The sequence below is a fragment of the Phacochoerus africanus genome, chromosome 16 (genome assembly GCF_016906955.1).
Source record: "Phacochoerus africanus isolate WHEZ1 chromosome 16, ROS_Pafr_v1, whole genome shotgun sequence".
Classification (NCBI taxonomy): domain Eukaryota; kingdom Metazoa; phylum Chordata; class Mammalia; order Artiodactyla; family Suidae; genus Phacochoerus; species Phacochoerus africanus.
The window spans coordinates 38595006-38615213 of NC_062559.1; the positions used below are offsets into that span (position 1 = coordinate 38595006).

Below are 20208 nucleotides of genomic sequence, written 5' to 3' on the forward strand. Positions count from 1 at the left end.
AAGCCATATTCTAGGTGGGAATATTTTAATGTAGATGATGAAATGGAAGCTTTGAAACGTTTAGGTAACCTACATACGGAGTCTCTGGGAAGGCTAAAGTCAAGATTGAAAGCCTTCCCCAAGTCCAAGGCATTTTCCAGTATCTAGAGCCACCTCCTCCTGCCTGAGGTCAGCAAGAGAAGGGCCTGCTGGGAAGTGTTAATGTGATTGCTTTGTTCCAGCCCCCTAGGTGGCTTTACCTGTTAGGGTGTACTAACACTAGGATTTTGAAGGGGCCTCAGAACTGGGTGATCGAGTGGGCTTTGAATTACCCTGTGAAGGCACCTCTATGTCAAACACCAGTTCCCCATTTTTACAGCACCGTATTGATTTGCAAAGGCAATAAATCTAGGAGAAGGGACAGTGTGTCCCGATAATTACGTTGTAGTATGCATTTTATTGCTGCTGTTTCAACACCAATAAGATGCATCGCGTTTTAGGGATCCTAAACAGCTCACCTCTGGAGCCCAAATTTGTTTTAAATGGTTTTTTCAGTTCTTCTGGATTGCTGCCTGCTTCTGCGCATTTTGCTTAGCTTCCTATCTTGCCTTTATAGGGTAAATAGTCGAAGATCGGTGCCCACCAGAGACCCAGAACTGAGCTAAGGTCACATGTGACGTTGGAAACGGAAATGGAAACTGATTAGGGGGCAAATCATTTTCCCTTTGCTCTGCCAATTTTTCTAAAAATGTCCCTATCATGACATTATTCAAATTCTAGTCTGAACCATTAAGAAAATTAAGAAAAGACACGCTGATTCCTCTGTGTAGAAATGCACTAGCAAGGGTTTTGTTTTTTTTTTTTAAGTACATAATTCCATAGTAAGTTTTAGAAAACTAAAGCAAATAAGATCTTTGATGCCTAGTTGAAGCATAAAGTTCTAGACTATGACATCACCCACTCCAAACAAACTCCCCCCCCCAAAAAAAAATTCTTGACAGAATTTTCCTTCCTGGGCAAATCCTAAGCATTTGAGACAGGAAAGAAACAAGTTTACACGTTGCATTTGAAGGAGGGAAATGCCACTGTTTCGTTGATTAAGGCGGGCGGAGTGTTGGGAGGAAGCTTTATCAACCCAAGGGTCGGGGGTTGTCCAAAACCGCAAAGGACCAAAGACTGAAGAACAGATATGGATCTTTGGGCACATGCAGTAGTTTTGCCTCTCCTCTTACCATGGTTTAATCTGAAAGCTTTGTGCGCTCTGCCGGTGTTGGCTCTACGGTAGATCTCCAGTGAAGAGGCCAGCTGCAGGGCCGGGGTGTGGTCAACGCCTTTGGAGTGCGTGTTCCTGAGCCTCCAGCCCTCTGGGTCAATGTTAGGGGAGATGCGCCGCCCCGCTCCGCTAGACCCGGTTTCTCTCTCTCAAAAGCAAAGAGACAAGGGCTGGACGACTGTGTAAAATCTCTAGTACAAGTCTTAGTTGAACGAATTTCCCCCAAATTTACACATATACAATCTGTACTTGGAGACTGATATCAGAATATTCATTAGTCACCTTCCTGTAGCACATTGTCAGAAACTGATACAACGAGCTTAAACCACAGGTCCCTTCAAAGTACCATCATCTTTCTTACACGGACGTTTTCAATGTTTGACTTTCAGGGTCCCCCCCGACCACCATGCCCCATAAGTTTATTTCAAGGGGTGGAGAGAGGAAAAGGTTGGTGGGAAATGCGAGCTGTTTTCCTCCCTTCTTTCCTTCCTTCCTTCTTTTCCCTCCTTCTTTTTAAGACCCACCAAGAGGCTCCTAATCGCCAGACCAACAGGCTGGAAAGGAGCGCAAATATTTACATGTATAGCTTGAATGCGTGTGTCAGCCTGAGTTTACACTGCTCCGAGTGAAGCGGATTACCCTGCGAATTCGGAGAATTTGAGTTATTCAAGCTGAACAAAGCCAAGAGATGACCCCCCCCAAACCCCGACAGCCGTGGGAAGTCCCAATCGCAACGAGTTTGTGAAGGCTGAAGGAAGGTTCCGTGTCTGCCAAGCCCGAGCACTGCAAGGCTCGCACTCTCCCGCCGCGCGTCGCGTGGTCCCCGCAGGGTGCCGCACCCCCTGCACCTTGTCCACCCATCGATTTTCCTTCAGTCGAGACCCAATTTTCTAAGAGTCCTTCTCAGAAATAGGAACTCCGAGTGAGAGGCGCACTGGTGTGCGAAAGAAGCTGTGATTCTGAGGGCAACCTTTGCCAAATCCTCACCGCCCTCTCTTAAGCGTTTTTTTTTCCAGTTCCACTGTCTAGCTGACAAATTTTGGAGCCCAACGAGTGTGAAGACCCAGCCTTGGGTGCTGCCCGACTAATGGGATCTGGCCCATTGACACCCGCTCTGTAGCACCAGTTTCTATTCTATTTAGCGTTTTCCAACTTTATTTTGGAACTTTGAGTACCAATAAGAAAAAAAAAAAAAAAGAAAGAATTGAAGACGAAAGAACTCCCCAAGGCTTCCTCTGGTCTGGGTTCGAGCATCGGGTCACTCCCGGGATCCCAGATCTTAGGACGCAACAAAAACGTCCCCTCCCGATAGCGAACACCTCCCTCCCACTCCAGGACTGTGAGACCAGGCGAGGTGGGTCCGCAGCCGCTGAGCCATCCCGGTGAGGGCATCCCATTCCCGAACCGGTGCCAGGTTTCAGCTAGCTGCTGCGCGAGGCCAAGAGGGCGCCCTGGTCAGGGCGCCCCCCCCCCCCCGGCCCCGCCCCCCGCAGCGGAATCAGGAAGGAGTGACGTGTGGCAGCGCTGACTGGCTGCCGGCATGCGGGATCGCGGCTGCCAGCAAATTAAGGCGCAGGGCAGCTAACGCAAGGCGCAGTGTCCTCCGCGCCCCGTCGTGCTTGCACGGCCGCCCTCGGGCTTCCAGACGTCCACCCCCTCTCTCACTGGCACTTTGCCGCTCTGGCTGTCCCCAGCGCGAAGAGGTAGGAAGGACGCGGAGAGGTGCTGCAGGACCCCTGGGCTTGGCGAGGCTGATGCTAGTTTCCAGCTTCCGGCGGCGGCGTAGCTAGTGGACCTGCCGGGCATCCCGGTGCTTGCGCACCGGGTTGAGCCCGCGATTGGTCCCCTCTGGCTAGTTCGAAGTCCCTGCTGTTCGTGGGCTTTTGCGGTGCAAGAGAGGAGAGACCAGTGGAGCTCTGGGGAGGTTGGGACTGACTCATCTAGAGTCCCCCGTTCCCTTGTTGTTGCACTCGGAAACTTTGCGCTGTGTTTCGGTCTTTGTCCTTCTTGGGGAAGCTGGACGGCAGTTCGTCAGGCCCGGTCCCTGGCCAGGACCGCGCACTGGGGGCCATGGAGTTCACCGCATCGCCCAAGCCCCAGCTTTCCTCCAGGGCCAACGCCTTCTCCATCGCCGCTCTGATGTCGAGCGGCGGCTCCAAAGAGAAGGAAGCTACGGAGAACACTATCAAACCCCTGGGTAAGTCGGGCTGTCAGATAGTGGGCAGGCGTGGGAGTGCTGCACTTTTGTCTCTCCCTCTGTCTCCCAGCTGCGGGAGGCCCTCGAGGGTGGCCAACCACCTTTCCCGGCTGGAAGCAGTTCTGACCCTTAGGCCAGAGAACATGCGGGTGGGAGAATTTTCTCTTCGGCCCAAATTCTTTGGACCTCTTGCAATCTGTTAAATGCAACCGTTTCGCATCTCGTATATATATCGGTAGTTGCTTTCCCATCTTTTTAGAATCCTTATGTCAAGTTGGACTTACACTGTGTGCGTGGGTGTGTGAGCGTGTGTGTGCCTGCGTTTGTGTGACTTCGTCGGCATAAAACATTTTGGGATAAATAATAATAAAGCCCTTTGAAAAGACTCAACAGGATTTACTACGATGCCTTAACACATGCTTGTGTATTTGAAACTAAGGAGACTGACTTCACAACAAACGTATTTGATTTTGTTTTTTCCCTGACTGGGCTAGACTACAAAGTCCACTCCTTAAAGCCATCAAGAGCTGTAGAATAAACCAGTTCTGTCCGCATGAACCATTTTCTTCACAGAAGCTCTAGACTTATCAGTTAAGACATTTTATAACTGCTGTCATTTTTAGTGGAGGTTGGCAAAAACATTAGCAGTAACCATTTCCCAAATTCCTCAACTTTTAGCTATACTGTTTATTTAACAACCTTTACCATTTATAGAAGACACTACGCTCAGAGTAAAGGGAGAAAAGGGACTATATTCCCCTTAGCAGGAGTGAATTGTGTGAGAAAGAAACTGCCAACTGTGATAACTGATATAAGTGTTTCAAAAATCTCTTTACAATTGAGGGAGAAAGAAGTGTTCTCCTCATCACCTCTTGGGTTGCCGGGTAATAATTATTCCACACCCTGATCATCTGGTAGCCCTGAAACAGTGGAAAGCATCAAATAGTAAACTTAGGGTAATATTTTTAAAAACTTTTAAACTCTCACTTTTTTCCTGCCTTATCCTGTCCTTCATTTTAACATCTCACATCTGAAACAACAGTGATAATGTAAAAGATGAAAGATTAGAGATGAAAAATAAGGGGACTGGGCAGAAAGAGAGAACAAAAATCTCTGTAGCAACTTAGAACCAGGGAAAGGAAATCAGATCTCCATAAAAACAAAAAATTTCCCCGCCAAGGTTTTATCTCCCTTTCCCTGGTTCTTCCCACCTACCCTGCCAAAGAAATGGAAACAAGCCATCAGACAAACCCCAAACTGTTTAGAAAAAAATTCACTACCAATTTCAAAGTTATGTTTGTGCGGCTTCCCAACTTTATCCACTCCTATTTAAGGTCCTCCGAATTCTTTATACATGCCCCCATTATAGTTCAGTAGCTAGCAGGAAAAGAGGATTTCTGGTTAAAATTCCTGACAGAAGTACATAAAGCAGCCTGGGAAACATGACAGCTTCAGCTCCACTGTCAATTTCAACATTGCTTCCTTCTCTATTTCCAGAGGGGGGAAAAAACCTCTCTTCCCATGAATTCTAAAATGAAGTCATTCTCAGCTCACAGCACCCCTACTCTTATGCCAGTCTGCAAAATGAGCATCCTTCCCCAGGCTTCTGAGACAAAAAGAAAGAACCAGAAAGCATCCTAGTCCCTTTCAAGAGCCAGTTCAACACAGTACAACTAATGACTAAAAGGATTCCAGCATGTGAAATACCTGTTAAGAGAGAATGAAACACTAGTGAGAGGCTAAAAAAACTGTAGGGTGAGGGTCATATGTGCCTCATGATTGCTCATTTTAAACACATTAACTCTATTCAGAAGAACTACCTTAGACCACTAGAGCATTAAAAAAAGATTTAAATTGAGATATAACTGATAGAGAATGTTGTGTTAGAGCATTTCACTATCATTTTCTTTCTCCACTTTCCCAACCCTGACACACTGGTTAGTCTGGGACTGAGGGAGTTTCCTTTTGCCTTTTTTTTTCTTTTTTTCCTTTTCTTTCTTTTTTTATGTACATTTTATGTGCATATGTGTATATGTGTATATATATATATATTTAATCTTTTATATATACATATATATATGTATATAACTTGTTTCAATTCCTTCAGGGCACTTAAGAGCAGAGGTGTTTGGAGTTCAGTTTCACATTGCAGATTCAAGTAGTTTCTTTTTTAAGGGATGCAAGATAATTGGGACAATTACAAAACTCTCCCTGTATTCCATCAAAGTGACTGGTGTAGTCCCAGACCCTTATCAGCTGTGAAGGAAAATGTTTGGTTCATAGGCAAGTGGTATTTCAGCCTGATGGTGGGCGGCAAACCATTCTTCCTTCTTTAATACTTTGCTAGTCTAGGTTTGGGCCTCTTTTCCTCACTTCCAGAACATTTTTGAGAGAATGTGTGAGAAAAAAATACACACATCACCCCTCAAGTAACTGTTTCAAACCCATTCAAAAAAATTGGCCCAGAGAGTACACTCCTCTGGTATAACAAGCAATATGCTAGTCTTTCACAAGATCACAGGCTGGGAGGGATATTATAAAAATGCTCTAATCTAATATCTGAAAGCCTAGGAAACTAAGAGCCAGGTAGAGAAGTGAAGTAACCTAATTTAAAAAAATACATCTCCCACACACACGCCTTTTTCATTTTCTTATGGAGAGAGGGCTCCAGGAGCAAAGGGAAGTTCCCCTCAAAGGTGCTGATCTCTTCACTTCCTGGGTCTTCCTATGTCAAAGAGGGAAAACTGGCACTAGATCCCACAAGCTATGAAGTTTAGAATGTGGGAGGGATAACAGCAGGAATACCTGCTGTTCATGGTATTCATGGTCATTACTTTTTCCTTTATCCACGCCTCACATTTTTATTCTGCAAAGAGGGTTTCAGTAACGGTGGTAACAAACTATGGTTCTAGAACTCATTTGGTTCAGTAAGTAAGCAGGAACCATGTCACTCCACAGGACTCTCTCTAGATTTATGTTGTGATGAGTTACTGCTGCCCTCCTGAAAAGTCTGAGCTTAACTTTTCCAAACTCAAATCCAGGTATCTATTTTAGGTAGTGCTGTTCTCCTTACTGTATCTTTGGTCAAGCATTCCTGTCAGTCTCAATTCTCTTCGCCTGCAGAACAATTTGTTGAGAAGTCATCCTGCGCTCAGCCCCTGGGCGAGCTGACCAGCCTGGATGCTCACGGGGAGTTTGGAGGCAGTGGTGTGGGCAGCAGCAGCCCATCCTCCTCTTCTTTGTGCACAGAGCCTCTGATCCCCACCACCCCCATCATCCCCAGCGAAGAAATGGCCAAAATTGCCTGCAGCCTGGAGACGAAGGAGCTCTGGGACAAATTCCATGAGCTAGGCACGGAGATGATCATCACCAAGTCTGGAAGGTGGGGCAGGGTAGGGGTGCTTGTCAGGCTGAGGAGTAGGGAGGAGGGAATGGAGCCCTGGGTGGCAAAGGGAGTTTCCAGGAATTGGGTAAAACTTAATGAGGAAGCTTCGCTCAAGGAGGGCTTCTTTCCTTTTGGAAAGAGCTGCAGAGACAGATGTCCAGGCATTTGCTTTCTTAGGATCTGACTGTGAGAAGCCCCACCCCTGCCTTGTGAGAAGGGCACAGAACTGGGATCTCTGTCCTCCAGCAGCCTGGGATGTCGTTTGGCATTTGCAGGGAAAGGGGAATTCAGCTCCTGCCAGGGCGCAGGGCAGACCGCTGGGTGTTGAGAGCAAGGCGGATGTCTTCCCTTTTGTTGGCCTCAATTTGCAAAAGCTCCCATGAAAATAAAAATTAAAACTGAGGCGGAAGAATGAAATCAGAAATGACACACTCCCCACCCCTCAGTAGGATGGAGCACTGGTGCAGCCGGTCCACTTGGCGCCAAAGCTAGCTGACTCAGGGCAGGCAGGAAGTCTTAGGTTGGAGTGGCTTGGGACTGGAGCTAAGGCTCTTGGTGCTTGATCGCGCCAGCCCTCAGGACTTGGGGAAGCACCCCCAAGCCTTCCAAAAACCCAACCTGAGAACCCCGCTCTGGCTTTCTACAGCAGGAGTGAGTTTTCTCCCTGCAAAGCAAGGTTTCAGAACTCCTCTGCTTTCAGAGACTTCGGTCCAGGAGCCTAATGTGCTTGATGATATAGCACAGGATTTTCCCTAATCACAGCCCTTCCTTTGGGTAGTAATGAGGTCTCCCGTAGAGGTGACGCTTTTGATTATCTAGGTTTAGGAGAAGGTTGGTCTCCCTAGTCACATCTCTGTGGCTTTACAGGAAACAAAAAGAGTTCTTTGGGGGGCTGGGTAGGGAGGGAAGGTGGACTCTTTTCCTCATACCTAATTCGGGCTGATTCTCTTTGTCTCATTGGGTCAGGAGGATGTTTCCTACTATCCGGGTGTCATTTTCCGGCGTGGATTCTGAGGCCAAGTACATAGTCCTCATGGACATCGTCCCCGTGGACAACAAGAGGTACCGCTATGCCTACCACCGGTCTTCCTGGCTGGTGGCTGGCAAGGCAGACCCGCCGCTGCCAGCCAGGTTTGTGACTACAGATTTTCCAGCCGAGCAAAATGCATGTTAACCTTGCTGGCAGAATGTCTCCTGACCTAGGTTGTTTGAATTTTAAGCGGGTCTGTTTTTAAAGCCGTGAGTTCTGGTAAGAGTGCATTCCAAGCCCAGACAATCCAGGATTAACTATACAAAATATGGGTTCGTCTCTGAGAAAGGCAGAGTTTGTGCATAGAACACGGTATTTAATTTTATCTTTCCTCATAATTCATTTTAAAGTTTTTTTCCTTAAATTTCAATTGGAATATTTTTTAGAAATCTGGATCCATTTCATAGGACACTCATCATTTCTATTTGGCTAACACCAAAAAGAATAAACTTACCGGTGAAGTGTTTGCCCTAAAATCCTTTTTAGAAGCGTGCATTTTAGCAAAGCAGTTGCTTATGGTAAATATTTATTATAATGTGGTTATAACTTCACCTAATAAACATCATTTTGGTAAAATATGGTTGTTTTTGACCAGCAAAAGGCTCAGAGATTTTTAAATAAGAAAAAGAAACTCTTATTTTCCCTTCTCTGTAATTAATGGATAAATATAAGTCAACATCAGGTTGATATTCTTTTACTGAAAAATTACTCAATTAATAGCTAGTGATCCAAACAAAACGTGTTATTTTTTGTGCCATTCATTGGCAATATTTTTCTATGAGAACTCTGTTTAAAAAATCACATGCGAACCTTTCTTGCTGCTGCCTTGCCCAAATGAGCATTTGGGGTGGGAGGGGGGACAGCATGTTTTTGCTTATGTGAATACTAATAGTTGAAGCACAGGATTCTTACTGCATACTTTAATACAAACAACAAATATTAAATGACTTTACATTTAGGGTTCTAAAACAAAGCCCTACAGCTTTAAAGTTATTTTATGACTGTGTTATCTTTATTAATTGATTCAAAGTTCACATCAGAGCTAAGAATTTATGTAAATGTACAGGTTTAGGAACTCTGTGAAGTTACGGCTGATTTTTTAAGTATTTAGTGTGGAGTCTAAGTCAAGGCACAGAATCAACACTGACAATTTACACATACAATACTGGAGGACTCTTAAGTTTACTTAGTAGTCGATCAAGTTATTGAGTTTACAGTATGTTAAAAACCTAAAGAAGAGATTAAAAGAAGCCTCTCAGAGTTTTCCAATCCCACAAGAGTCTAGGAAGGACATCTTGCTAGCCCTTCCAAATTGCTATATTAAATAACAGTCAGAACTAAGAAACTTTTTAAATATCACTCTTTTTTCAAAAAAAAAAAAAACTGAGCAAGATTTACAAATGTATGATAGATATTAAAATTAATATAATTAGTGTTCTCTACTATTTATTATTAATTAGCAATTCACATTACTCTAGAGTGTCTCTCCAAAATTTATACATGTTTTAAAGGAGAGAGGGGAAGAAAGAAAAGAGAGTAAGAGAAGTATATTAGCAGATTCCTAACCATTTTTACAAGCACCACCCCTTCTTTTTCTTCTCCAAGTCTTTCCTCTAAGCAGTTAATCACTCTTATTTAGCATACATTTTCCTCCTATCTGAAGGTATGGGGAACTGATGCAGGCCAGTTGAAAATATGACATGCCTTGTTTATGTTACTAATCTGTTCTGGTTGGAGAAGGAAAGCATGTACCAATACACTATCTTAACTGAAGCATGTTTAAGCTATTGCTGGAATTTTAAGTCCCAAGGGACTGGAAAGAAGCGAGCTTCCTGAATGCTTTTTCATTTACCCGAATTCAGCTTATTTATATTGATATTAGATTAAAACATTTTGTGCTTTAGAGGACAGAAATATGTTAGATCATGTAAGTAACCATTCTTTATCATTATTAAAAGATATAGTGCTATATTTTCTAGCTCCACATGTGCAAAGTGAAAAACTTGGGAGGTGATCATTTTCATATCGATGATAGAAATTCTTTGTGGTTCTAGTTCTTTGAAGCATTTTATTTTAGACCGAAGTTCATCAGTCAGTTGTTCCTAATCAGAAGAATACTGTCAGATACCCGACAATATCATTTGATCATAATAATGGGCAGGATATTGTACATGATCTAAATAGTTATATTTTCATCTAAGACATTTCCTTCTCTTTAAAGTAATTGAGATTTTCAAAATTAATCTTATTAATGCTATCATATGTGGTGAATTGGTACTTTAAGAGGGACCATCTTATCAACTTCTAGGATGTTAAATATTTTTGAACTTTTTTGGAGGAGTGGGTGGGATGTGGTGCTGATCAATAAAACAACTGCCCCTATAAAGCTATAGCCTTAGAAGGGTGACACTTGAAAAGCTATTATAGTTGTGTCATCAAAGAATACTTCAATTGAAAAGCAATTTTGAGCACTCTTCCTAAAAAAAAATTCAAACAAACACCTAAAACCACCAAAACACCTAAAAAGTTCTTGTATGGGTCTGGTAAGAATCCAGTGCTGTCAGCCTGTATTTTGCTTCTGGTGGGCTTTGTGAGTTTCAGCATGTGCAAGCAATTCCTCTATTTGTAGTCCTTTGTGTGACCAAACCACAGCATAGACTTCTTGTTCTTTACATGAATATTACAAGGGAAGGGTTTTATTGACTTTTTTCTTTGCCCTTGCTCAAACTGTAATGTTTATGTTTAATGATAGTTATAAGGATCCTATACAAAATATAGATATAAATAACCTGATGCATAGACAAAGGAATTTACCCCATTAAATCAAGGATATTTCCTTCCCCATCATTAGTTCTGTAACCTCCTGACTTCAGAAAAGCTTACATTGAGTGGATACCAGGACCGAGATTTACAAAGAGTTTTACTTAGTGTGAAACCTGCAGGTTGAACAAATGAGCTGCATTTAACTCTGAGTGGGTAAAAGACTGCCTGGACATAGCAGCTGATCAATAAATGATAAATACTTGCTAAGTACATTTTTTTCTCATAAAAGCTTTTTTGGTTTGGGGGTTTTGTTTGTTTGTTGTTTGTTTTTCTTAGGCTGTGTGAGATGAATATATTGAATAATTTGAAGCTTACCTAGCTTGTTTTCACTCTCACTTAGTGAGCACTTAAGTAGGTGATGATGAAAATGGTAATATTCAAGGGACCAAGAGAAGCAAGAGACTACATGATCTGTAGACCATTAAAAGTTCTCTAGGTCACTGTATTTGTTTTTGTTTGTTTGTTTGTTTTTGTCTTTTGCCTTGTTGTTGTTGTTGTTGTTGCTATTTCTTGGGCCGCTACACCACAGCTCACGGCAACGCTGGATCCTTAACCCACTGAGCAAGGGCAGGGACCGAACCCGCAACCTCATGGTTCCTAGTCGGATTCGTTAACCACTGCGCCACGACGGGAACTCCTAGGTCACTGTATTGAAATCATTTTGTCTTATATTTATGAAGAACGCAAACTTTAAACTGAGTCACTTTCAAGTTTAAATGAACAGATTGTCTAGAATTATTTCCTCTTTTAAATTCTTTATTTTCATTGCTTTTTAGCAATGCTCATCCTAGGAACTCATCAGGCAATTAGTACAACCTAGTCTTTCTTTTGAGAATATCTACAATAAAAATATATATATTTTTAAGGGCCACACCTGTGGCACATGGAATTTCCCAGGCTAGGGGTCGAATCAGAGCTGCAGCTTCCATCCCATACCACAGCCACAGCAACGCCAGATCTGAGCCTCATCTGAGGCCTATACCACAGCTCAAGGCAATGCTGGATCCTTAACCCAGTGAGCAAGGACAGGGACAGAACCTGCATCCTCATAGATACTAGTTGGGTTCTTAACCAGCTCAGCCACGAAGGGAACTCCATCAGGATTTTTAATTTGACAGAAGCAGACTAATAGCTGATTAGATAGATGGACAAAAACTACCTTTAAAAATTACCTTTAAAACTACCTTTAAAACAATGACTTGTTCAGCAAATAACAGAAAATGCATTATTACCCCCTTTAAAATCATTGATAAACACACAAAAAGTTTAAATTTAAATGTTTTAGAGTTACTTTGGTATTGCTGTATTAAATCTGAGATTGTATGAAATTCACCATTTATATGAGATTTCTGTGTTCCTTTAGATCAGAATACTTTATAACCCATAGAGAACAGATTTTTTTTTAAATGTTTCAATGATATTCTCTCATAATTTCCTTAGGCTGTATGTACATCCAGACTCTCCTTTCACCGGTGAACAGCTACTCAAACAGATGGTGTCTTTTGAAAAGGTGAAACTCACGAACAATGAACTGGATCAGCATGGCCATGTAAGTACAGTGCCTTGGACTATGTGGATTCCCTGGCGTGGAAAAGAGAAGTCATGTAAAACTTCCTAGTTCAAAGTCTCCTCCTTTTCTCCCTCCCACCCTCTGGCTTTGAGTCATTCCAGAAGAACAGTCATGTTTTCCTCAGGGAACCTTGACTGCTGTTGCCAAGAGGTCCCTTACAGGGATGCTGTATGCCATTTCTATGCAAGAGGGTTGGGGACCTTCAGCACCTTGGATTCCTAAGACTTCTGCAATGCTTAACTACCTGCACCAACTAAACAAAGAGAATATATGCATTTTGGAGGTTACTACAGCCCATCCATGGGTTAAACATCTAATTTCTGTCAGTGATGTAACTGATAACCCAACATAAAGAGAATGGGGCTAAGACCTCCTATGGGGGTTTCCCAAAGTGTGTTTTATAGAACACATTCTTGTGAGATGCAATGGGCAAAAGGGTTTTAGGTCCAAATAAATTTGGGAAAGTCCTGTTAACTCATTGTTTAATCCCCTCTGTAGAGAGTCTTATGAATATTAAAACACAGAAAAGTCTTGCAGTTAAAAGCAAAACAATTTGATTCTGCATCAATAAGGATTTCATCAAAATGTGGAAAAAAGAAAAATTGGAATGCTGAGCTCTTAACAGTTAATAGAACATTAGCCATTGACACAGGCATTTATACATTTGATAAGATTGATTTTTAAGGAACTATCTGTGATGTTATTTCATGCTCTAAAATAAAGATTTACATTTTTAAAATTGTTTTAGGACTGATGCTAAGAAAACTTTGGATAGACATGCACACTTCTTTTTTTTTTTTGCGTGGAAATTTTTTTTTAATTATTTATTTTTTTTTTTCCCCACTGTACAGCAAGGGGGTCAGGTTATCCTTACATGTATACATTACAATTACATTTTTCCCCCACACGCTTCTTTTTGATGAGGAGAATACTGTTTCTTTTTTTGCCTCTTTTGCCAGAAAGCATACTGTTATTTTCATAGTTGCTTTCCTCGGCTTAGATATCCTGATATAATTATTCACTCCCTTACTCCTTTATTAGGGCTCCTATTACTTAAGGTTTTAGTTTTTATCGAATCAATGCAATTTAGAAGAAGAGTTTCAAAACTTTCCTCAAGAAAGATGGTTACATGTAGATAATAAATCAGAGAGTTCTAGACCTGGTTTCAAATGGTTGGATTTAACCTGGAACCAAATAAATCACATCAGGCATTGCCACTATCCATAGGCCCACAGAAGACCTTGTTTATCCCAACCAAGTCAAAGTGGTCAGGTTAACTCACGACTCTGCTGGTGGTACTGTTGGGATGCCAGACATAGGTTAATAGGTTTCTGTTATTTGATGTATTGGAAAAGATAGTTGAGATGTACCTTCAAGGATGTTGGCACAATTATCCTTTTTTTTAGATCACTGACAGAATTTTTTTCAAATTAAAATTTATTAAGTATCTGAGAGACCTTTTCTGTAGGCCCATGATCATTCTTAATGTCAGTCATATCAAAATTACTTGGGCTCCACTGAAATCTTTGCAGGGAGAAATGAAATATTTTCATGGTTCTAGTATTCTTCCATATGTAGAGCTTTTAGAATAACTACTTGGGTCTTTCCAGAAAGATTTGAGAATTCATTTTGATATGTTTTCTTTTTAGCATCAGCTTCATGAATGGGAATAGTGCTAAGTTATATTTCAGGAGCTCTGGGTTCTAGTCTGATTATGCCAAGATTAGACCTTGACAAGCTGTCTTGAATGGTTACCAATATCCATTTTAGCTTTAAAATTTTATTTAATATAACCTTCTGTCACTAGAAATAGTGTATTCTGAAAACTACAAGGAACATTTTAGATCCTGTGTTGTTCAGCCAAGTTCTTTGAATCAGCCCTGAAGAAGTTCCCCTTTTAGATGCACTTTTAGTTTTACAACAGGAAGGCTTCTTATTTCCGGAAATTTATTTCTTTAATGAAACAAATTCTACATTTTTATCACTTCTCCTTAGCTCCATACAAGTCTGAGCAGAGGTCCAATGAGCCCTGGGGTCTGAGACTCAATTTGGGGTCTGAGTCTGTCTGGCACCCTTTCCTAAAGGAAATCAATCTGGGTGTGGTTTAAGTAAGGAAGAGGGGGTCTTATTTAAAACTTAGTTTGTGTGTGTGTGTCTGTGTGTGTAAGAGAGAGGGAAAGAGGGAGAGAGGGAGAGATTTGGAAACTCTATCTTTTTAGTAAAATATATAATGAATGCTAAAGTTTTTCTTATATCAGTATCAGGAGGTATTTACTTTTACCACTTTGAGTTTATTCCAGTTTTATGACTGAGCATATGCATCCTGAACTCCTATAATAAATGCATTATACAAAGAGATAACATTTTCAAAGTTTGTTTTGATTAAGTTAAAGTTCTCATTTAATTTCTTTTAAAAAATATATAAAATATATATGTAGTTGACTTATATATAAGTTATTTACATATATGAGAGTAACAAATGAGTCAAAGCTCTCATTTGTTTAAATAATTGCTTTTAAAAATTACATATAGGTAGTTGACTTACAATGTTGTGTTAGCTTCTGATGTATAGCAAAGTTATACATATATCCATTCTTTTTCAGATTCTTTTCCCATATAGGCCATCATAGAGTATTAGGTAGATTTCCCTATGCTATACGGTAGGTCCCTATTAACTTACCAATTTTGTTTAAAGTATTGTGTATATACCACTCTCAAACTCCCAATTTATCCCTCCCCCCAGTGTTTCCCCTTTGGTAACCATAAGTTTGGTTTCAAAATCTATGAATCTATTTCTGTTTTGTGATAAGTTCTTTTGTATCATTTTTTATTAGATTCCACATATTAGTGATATCATGGTATTTGCCTTTCTCATTTCAGTAATTTCTATTCAAATCTGGGATAATAAAATGACGGCACATTCAAAACTCAATACCAGTTAATGCCCTGTAACTTTGTTGGCTTATATCTCAGTGTAGAAAGAGAGTGATTCTCTATCATTTACCTCACAGTGACTAGTATTTAACTGTGCTAAAGTCAACCAGTGGTAACACTCACCCACTACACTCAAGTTAGCTGAGAAAACAAGGGAGCAACAACATCAAACACCTCCCCGGAGAGCCGGGCTCTCTGCGAGGCCCTTGAGGTGAAGTGTGTGTACAATGTGAGCCCTGTTATCCCAGGAAAAACATACTTGATTTTGCAGATTTAGGTATCTTTCTGGGCTACAGGGGGGAAGATGTGGAAGATCTTTCACATCTGAAAGTAAATTTTGTTGCTCAAGTTTCATAATGGTAAATTATTATATTTTACTTTAAAATACATGAAAAATACTGCCTTGTTAACAAGAGCATGTTTCTGATATCTAAGCACTGGGCAACCTCTAGTACCTATGGAAGGGAAGATGGCCCTCACTGTCATTCCTATTTAGTTTGTAACTGGACATCAGGAGTCAATGAATCTGTTGGAAATGATGGTGATGACGACGACGATACGGTTCATATATACTGGGCACTTCCTATTTGCTATGTGATTTACAAGGGTAATATCATCTTATCCTTGCCACAACCCTATCAGGTTAAGACTGTTTTTGCATTTAAGCAAATGATGTTAGAGAGGTGAGATCACTTGGTCCAAGATTAAAGAGCTGGAAAGTAGCAGATTCAGTACTCTAACCAAGGTCTAACTTATACTGCCCTGCTTTTAAAAACTGTTTTATTCCTCCCCATCTCCTACTCAAGCCCCCATCTTCCACAGCCCCAATAACAAACCTGGCCTTCTCGAATATGTAATTTCTTAACTTCAGAAAATTTAGAGACATACCACCTTTGGTCTAACCAGACTTAAAAAAAAAAAAAAAAAAAAACTTTTTTTAAATAAACAAACTTATCCTCCAAATGACTTTTCCTCCATCATTTTGGAAAGGACGCTTGAAACAACCTATATTATTTGCAGTTGTTTTGGTAAAATGTGGTTCACAATAATGACTCTGCAGTATCTTGTAAAAATTATTTGCCTGGAGAATGTGAAAGGGGAGATCCTAATCTTATAACTGAATTTGAAACTGTAGATTTTATGGTTCTTTCTTTGCCTCACTATAATTTGGCTGTTTAGCAACATAAGTTCTTAAAATTCAGCACTGTACTTCCCACTCTTTGTTGTTACAGATAATTTTGAACTCAATGCACAAGTACCAGCCACGAGTGCACATTATTAAGAAGAAAGACCACACAGCCTCACTGCTCAATCTGAAGTCTGAAGAATTCCGAACATTCATCTTTCCAGAAACAGTTTTTACAGCGGTCACTGCCTATCAGAATCAACTAGTGAGTGTACCCTTCATAATTTATTTCCTGAATAAGATGAGGATTTAGGACGTGCTTTTATTTTCTTGGAGAGAAGAGCTATTCCAGTACTCAATATAGAAGTTCACTTCGGAGTAAGCTATTGAGAATCAGTCCCAGGATCTCCAAGTGTGTAGAAAGATTGTAGCTCGAGGTTATGAAGGTCTTTATTATACCATCTTTTCTAGAATCTTTAAACTCCCGGTTAGGCTGTTCATGGCCCACTCTTCCACCCAAACTTGTCTCAATCTGCCTTCTCAAATTCTCTTCTCAAGAAATTACCATCTTGCTTTTCATTCTCCCTATACAGCTTCGTTATGTACATAACCATACACTTACTGCTTCATAAAATTTGGAAGTTCAGTTTTTCCGCCAAATTAACACACATAGTCTAGCCAACTAACCAATCTACTGATACATTAGGTATTTTGTGAGACTTAGCTGTAATTTAGGGTGAGATAATTATAGTAGAATGATTTTATTTTATTTTATTTTTTATTATTTTTTTATGCTCAAGTATGCTTTATTTTTTTTCATTTTTTTACTACTCAAATGAATTTATCACATCTGTAGTTGTATAATGATCGTAACAATCTGATTTCACAGGATTTCCATCCCACAGCCCAAGCACATCCCCCCACCCCAATAGTAGAATGATTTTAAATGCCTCTTTAGATAATAAACTGTAGAAGCAGCTATGTATTTAATTAACACCAAGCTATCTAATTTATAATACTGAGTTACATATTTTCTACTGTCTAAATCATATTTAAACTTTATACATTTCTTCATCCATAAGATTTATTCTGAATCAGTAAATATCTGTCAGAGTCTTGCTAAGGACTGGGCACCATTAGAAGCTTCCCCATGTATTCTTCTTTCATGGTCAGTGCAATCTTAAGGCTGGAGGTGACAGTAACGTTTTTGAGTGAGGAAGCTGAAGCTAAGAGAAGATAATTTTCCATAGTCCGAAAGGACCAGAAGAAGAATTCAGCTTGATGTACTGCATTTCAGTAAAAAAACAAAACAAAACCAAAAAAAACCTCACATGGTCAGTTTAATCTGTTTTTTATGTGATTTTTATTTGATTATTTGATTATTATCATTTATGTGATTTTTATCTGACTATTATTTGATTAGCTATAGGTAGCCAGGACTCTTGCTCTCATGTCTTGATGCTGTTGTATTTTGGGTTCTCGGTGAATAACTGTTAGGCAGAGTCCAGAGTGGGATGGTAAACCAAGGAGAGATGGTGTTGAGTCTCTCAGGAAGAGGAAAAAGAAAAAGCTGAAAGCCCTAAACAAATGAGAAAATGTGAGCCTAGAGAAAGGATGTGCAAAATGGCTGGAGTAGGGATGTGTCTGAAAGGCATAGGGAGCCTAAAATTTCTGTGCGACTTTGAGCAGATTTTACTTCATCACTGTGGCTGTCATTTTCTTTGTCTGTAAACTGGGGTAAGAACCAGACCATCTTAGGGAATTCCTGTAAGGATCAAATGAGATGCTGTGCTTATGCATGCCTTTAGAAACTGTAAGGCACTCCATCAATAAGGCATGTGGTGACTACTGGACTGTGTCTGGAATGTCCGACGAGGATCTGTCCCCATTTGGATTTTTAAATTTTAGTGGCTTATTTTTAAGTTAAGATAAATGAATGCACAAATATTATCATATTAATCATCTTTAAGTAAAAGCAAAGTAACTTTTTAATTATCCCTAAGATAACAAGACAGAATGGCAACTTTCAGAAAATGCCCATGCTAAAAATTTCAGTATAGACCGAAGCCCACAAAGACCTAAAACACTAATGCTATTTCTCTTAGAATCTGGAACATTAACATCAACGATCTCATTTTTAATTTATTTGAGGATACATGTAATGCAGATATCATAGGTTCAGAAAAGATTTCTGAAGCATTCAACTCAATTTACACTAACTGAATTTGTAGCTTTTATTATTATAAAACATTAGATTTATTATGAATACAAGAACCCCTATTAATGTTTGAGAATGAAAGAAAAACTTGTCAAATGGAAACTTCATTGTTTTTATCAGAATTAGAGAACCAAAACAAGAATAGGTAAATTGGTTTTTTTTAGTGAAAATTACAAATAGAATAAAATTAAGGAAAGTTCTAAGTACTACATCTTAGATTTGGTTTAACTGGTGAAAAATCAATCCTGAATAAATACTGGCAGAACTTCTCATATCACAGTACACTGGAATAGGAGGTTATTATCTACACAGTTATAATAATAGCAAATATTTGGGTACTTACTGTGTGCAAGGCACCATTTAAGGTGCTTTGTCTTATCTAATATTCGCAATGATATTATGAGATAGGAACAACAGTATTTCTACGTTGCATTTTACAGCTGAAAGAATTGAGGTGAGGAGTTAAATAACTTAACCCAGTCTATGCGCCCATCATAGATTTGAATCCAGGTGGTTAGTTTTAAAAGTTCATGTTCTTAACCTCTAAGCTTTAAGTACCTGGTGTCTCCAAGAAAGCAAAACTTCACCTTCTCTCAGCTGTGACCTCTATGGATTCAAGACATCTTTTTTAGAGAGTTTCAGTTCTTTATGTTAACTTTTCTTTTCAGCAAGTGCTCACTGCTTACCTGCTATGCGCGTGGAGCACTTCACACTGACCTCAGCCAGTGTAACAAGATGATAATCGTCTAAATGGACGGTCAGACTATATACTGGCATTAGCTGTTTCTAACAGGAGCCATATGTAGTTAGTGAAATTATCTCACTGAATACTTTTGTTCCTGCCCAACACTTATCTAGAAAATTTTCAAATATCCTAAAGTTAAACAAATGGTAAAATGAACCACATGTACTCTCCACCCAGATTGAACAGTAACATTTAACCACACTTGCTTTACCTCTCCTGTCCCGTTTTTCAGTCTCTGTATATGTACATACTTTCCCTCTTCTCTAAATCATTTGAAACTAAGTTGCATGTATCATATTTTATCTGTAAGCACTTCTAAAAGTCTACACTAAGATTCTTTTGTTACCACAATATCTTTATCACCTCTAAAATTGAGTTCATATTAAAAGCTTCAAGGTGGACCAACAAATGTCTTTATAACCTCCCTCCCCTTCTCCTGAATTAGTATCCACCTAAGGTTCATGATTTGGATTTATTACTTTTAATTTAGAAAAATCTCTTAGTATCTCATTTAATTCTGACACTAATACCCTGAGGAAAGCCCATGAGCCTCATTTTGTGGATGAAGAAACTGAGGTTCAGAGTGATTAATATACTTGCCCAAGGTCACAAATCTGCTAAGTGACAGAACCATCTTCTGGGTCTTAATTACTCCGTTTTGGTGGCATCATGCTAGACTGCAGGGTCAAGAAAGTGATCACTGAAGGTGTTAAGGTTGGGAAACTGAATGTGAAAATGTTGCTAAATTAAAATAGGTTAAGATACTAACAAACACACATTCCTAGTTCCTCCTCTTGAAAATGTTTACTTCTAATTAAGGTTACAAATGGGCTCAAAATCCACCTACCAGTGCTTAGCTAGCTTTCATTGGCATTGTTAAGTGTAATGATTAAAATGACTATTTCATTTCATTGCTAAATAACCCACA

The 20208-nt window shown here is 40.0% G+C and overlaps 1 protein-coding gene across 1 annotated transcript in view; it reads left to right on the plus strand.

Annotated features, from left to right (window-relative positions):
- The first annotated feature begins 2818 nt into the window (after positions 1–2818).
- TBX20 (T-box transcription factor 20) overlaps positions 2819–20208 on the plus strand; it is a 46314-nt gene continuing 28924 nt past the window's right edge. Inside the window, exons 1-5 of the mRNA XM_047763744.1 lie at positions 2819–3449; positions 6573–6831; positions 7801–7965; positions 12128–12236; positions 16424–16582. Coding sequence (XP_047619700.1) covers positions 3323–3449; positions 6573–6831; positions 7801–7965; positions 12128–12236; positions 16424–16582 — 819 coding nt within the window. The 5' untranslated portion in view covers positions 2819–3322. The remainder of the gene's footprint in view (positions 3450–6572; positions 6832–7800; positions 7966–12127; positions 12237–16423; positions 16583–20208) is intronic.